This window comes from Tachyglossus aculeatus, chromosome 6 (genome assembly GCF_015852505.1).
Source record: "Tachyglossus aculeatus isolate mTacAcu1 chromosome 6, mTacAcu1.pri, whole genome shotgun sequence".
Lineage (NCBI taxonomy): Eukaryota > Metazoa > Chordata > Mammalia > Monotremata > Tachyglossidae > Tachyglossus > Tachyglossus aculeatus.
Genome location: NC_052071.1, coordinates 39911899 through 39915191, shown reverse-complemented (window position 1 = coordinate 39915191; position 3293 = coordinate 39911899). Strand labels below are relative to the sequence as shown.

General features: G+C 49.7%; 1 protein-coding gene across 1 annotated transcript; it reads left to right on the top strand.

Moving 5' to 3' along the window:
- Positions 1–1925: 1925 nt before the first annotated feature.
- Positions 1926–2750, top strand: LOC119929563 (1-phosphatidylinositol phosphodiesterase-like). Its single transcript, XM_038747735.1, has one exon. It carries the CDS (start codon positions 1926–1928, stop codon positions 2748–2750), a length of 825 nt encoding a protein of 274 aa, XP_038603663.1.
- The last annotated feature ends 543 nt before the right edge of the window (positions 2751–3293 follow it).

Sequence of the window (3293 nt, the reverse complement as noted above, 5' to 3'; positions counted from 1 at the left end):
AAATACGATTGATTGATTGATTGATTCTCCCAAGTGCTCTGCACACAGTAAGGGTTAAGTAAGTACCAATAATTGATTAATTGACTGTAGTCCCTGCCTAGGATGAGATGCCAATAGTAATGGTATTTGTTAAGCACTTATTATGTGCCAAGCACTGTACTGTATGCTGAGGTGCATACAAGCAAATCAGGTTGGACACAGTCCCTGTCCCACGTGGGGCTCACAGTCTTAATCCCCATTTTATAGATGAGGTAAGTGAGGCACAGAGAAGTGAAGTGACTTGCCCAAGGTCACACAGCAGACTCTTGGCTTCAAGGCTGTCCATCACCTCGCCCTCTCCTACCTCACCTCCCTTCTCTGCTTCTACATCCCAGCCTGCACCCTCCACTCCTCTGCCGCTGACCTCCTCACTGTACCTCATTCTCGCCTGTCCCGCCGTCGACCCCTGGCCCACATCCTTCCCCTGGCCTGAAATGCCCTTCCTCCACACAGCCGCCAAGCTAGCTCTCTTCCTCCTTTCAAAGCCCTACTGAGAGTTCACCTCCTCCAGGAGGCCTTCCCAGACTGAGCCCCCCCTTTTTCCTCTCCTCCTCCCCATCCCCCTACCCTACCTCCTTCCCCTCCCCAGAACACTTGTATATATTTGTATAGATTTATTATTCTATTTATTTTACTTGTACATATTTACTATTCTATTTATTTTGTTAATGATGCGCATATAGCTTTAATTCTATTTGTTCTGACGATTTTGACACCTGTCTACATGTTTTGTTTTGTTGTCTGTCATCCTCTTCTAGACAGTGGGCCGTTGTTGGGTAGGGACCGTCTCTATATGTTGCCGACTTGTACTTCCCAAGCGCTTAGTACAGTGCTCTGCACACAGTCAGCACTCAATAAATACAATTGAATGAATGAATGAATGAGCTGGGATTAGAATCAATCAATTAGAACCCATGACTTTCTGACTCCTAAGAGACCGTAAGTTTGTGGTGGGCCGGGAAAATGTCTTTAAACTCTGTTGTATGATAGTCTCCCACATGCTTATTCTAGCGCGTAGAACAGTGCTTTGCACATAGTAAGTGCTTTGTAAATGCCGTCATTATCATTATTATTATTATTATTACAGTAGTCTGCACACAGCAAGCGCTCAATAAATACCACTGATGGATTGATGTAGGATTGCCCAATCCAAGGCTCTGGAGTTCAGGACTTCAAAATTTCCAACTTATAAATAGTCCCCCTCAGCGGGTGTCATCCTGAGTGATATACAAAGGATGACCAGTTGGATTGCTAAATTTAATTGCTGGCACAGCACTTGAATCATACGGCACCACCATATGCTCCCCAGAAAGAGCTGGCTTTATTTGCAAGGATCTGATGAGGAGGAAGAAGAAGCTAGGTGGATGAAAAGGCAATCAGAGGAAGATTCTAGTGAATCCAAATACCTAAGAAAGGGGCAACCGAGCAGAGGACGAATACAGTTATAGTTAACCCACATTTAGCCCGTAGTTAGATCTGGGACTGGTTGCGAGGCAGGTCTTGTGAAATCATTAAGGAGTTAACTCCAACTGGATCCTAGGAGGGGATTTGAAACTGCGAAACCTCTCGGAAGTTGTACCTAAAGTCTCAGGAGGGATCATAGTAATAGTGGTAACTGTTAAACACTCACTATGTGCCAAGCACTGTGCTATGATAACCAGGTTGGACTCTCTCATTCTTCAGGAGGTACCTCTGGGAGAGCTGGAGAAACTGGCCAGAACTGCAGTGGGAGGATCCAAATCTGGGCCTCTCCAACAGCATGGATGGAAGGAAGCGAGCCGTCTTTCATAGGATCCAGGGCGGTGTTTAATTCCAGGGACCCTTCTCCTAATTCCAGGGGCCCTTCTCCTCCCTCAGGTAGGGATTGACTAAGGGAGAACCTCATCATGGAAAAACACCAGTGCGAAGAGTTTGACAACACCGACACCCCAGCGGCCAACTGGTCGGATTGGATGGCGGCCCTCTCGGACGACCTCTCCCTGTCCGACCTCTCCGTCCCCGGGACGCACGACTCCTTGAGCATGTTCGGAGGCAGCCGGCTCCAGTGCCAGAGCCTCCCCCTGGAGAGGCAGTACGAGGCCGGGATCCGCTTCGTGGACGTCCGCTGCAAGCTCAGGGATGGGGAGTTCTTCATTTACCACGTGAACACCTTCCAGCAGGCGGACTTCAGGAGCGTACTGGACACCACCTTCGCCTTCCTCGACCGGCACCCCCGGGAGGCTGTGCTCATGCGGGTGAAGGAGGAGTACGCGTTCTTCGGCAGCTCGGGCTTCACGGAGCGCTTCAAGCGCTACCTCGACCAAGAGGGCCAAGGGAGGACCTGGCATTTTGAAGCCATCCCAACCTTGGGCCAGGCCCGGGGCAAGATCGTCATCCTGGAAGAGATAGAAAGCGAAAAGCTGGGCATCCCCTATGAGCATCTGAATGTCGGCGACCGGTGGAAAGTCCTGTCCCAGACCAACAAGTGGGCCAACGTGGAGGCCCACTTGGAGGCGGCGGTCAGCGGGGACCGCAAGAAGATGTATCTGACCTTCTGCTCTGGGAATGGCTTGTTCACCACCCCGGAGAAGCTCGCTCGGTTCATCAACACCTGCCTCTATCAATACCTGAAAAGCAGGTCGGACCCAACCATCCGCTGGGGAGTGGTAATTATGGATTTTCCCGGGGCGGAGTTGATCCGGATGATTAAAGACAGCAACGCGAGGACGTAGGGTGGCGGAGAAGGAGCCGGGCAGGTAGGGGCGGAGGGTGGAATTCTAATAGTCAGTCAGTTAATCATATTTATCGAGCATGTACTGTGTGCAGAGCACAGTGCTAAGTGCTTGGGAGAGGTCAACACAACAACAGACACATTCCCTGGCCACAACAAGCTTATAGTCTATAGGGGGGCGGCAGATATTAATATAAATAAATAAATTACAGATATGTATAGAAATACTGTGGGGCTGGGAGGGGGGAATAAATAATAAAATAATAGAGACGCAGCATGGCTCAGTGGAAAAGAGCACGGGCTTTGGAGTCGGAGGTCATGGGTTCAAATCCCTGCTCCGCCAGTTATCAGCTGTGTGACTCTGGGCAAGTCATTTAACTTCCCTTTGCCTCAGTTCCCTCATCCGTAAAATGGGCATTAAGACTGTGAGCCCCCCGTGGGAAAACCTGATCACCTCGTACCCTCCCCAGTGCTTAGAACAATGCTTTGCACATAGTAAATGCTTAATGACTGCCATCATTATTAAAGGGAGAAAATCAGGGCG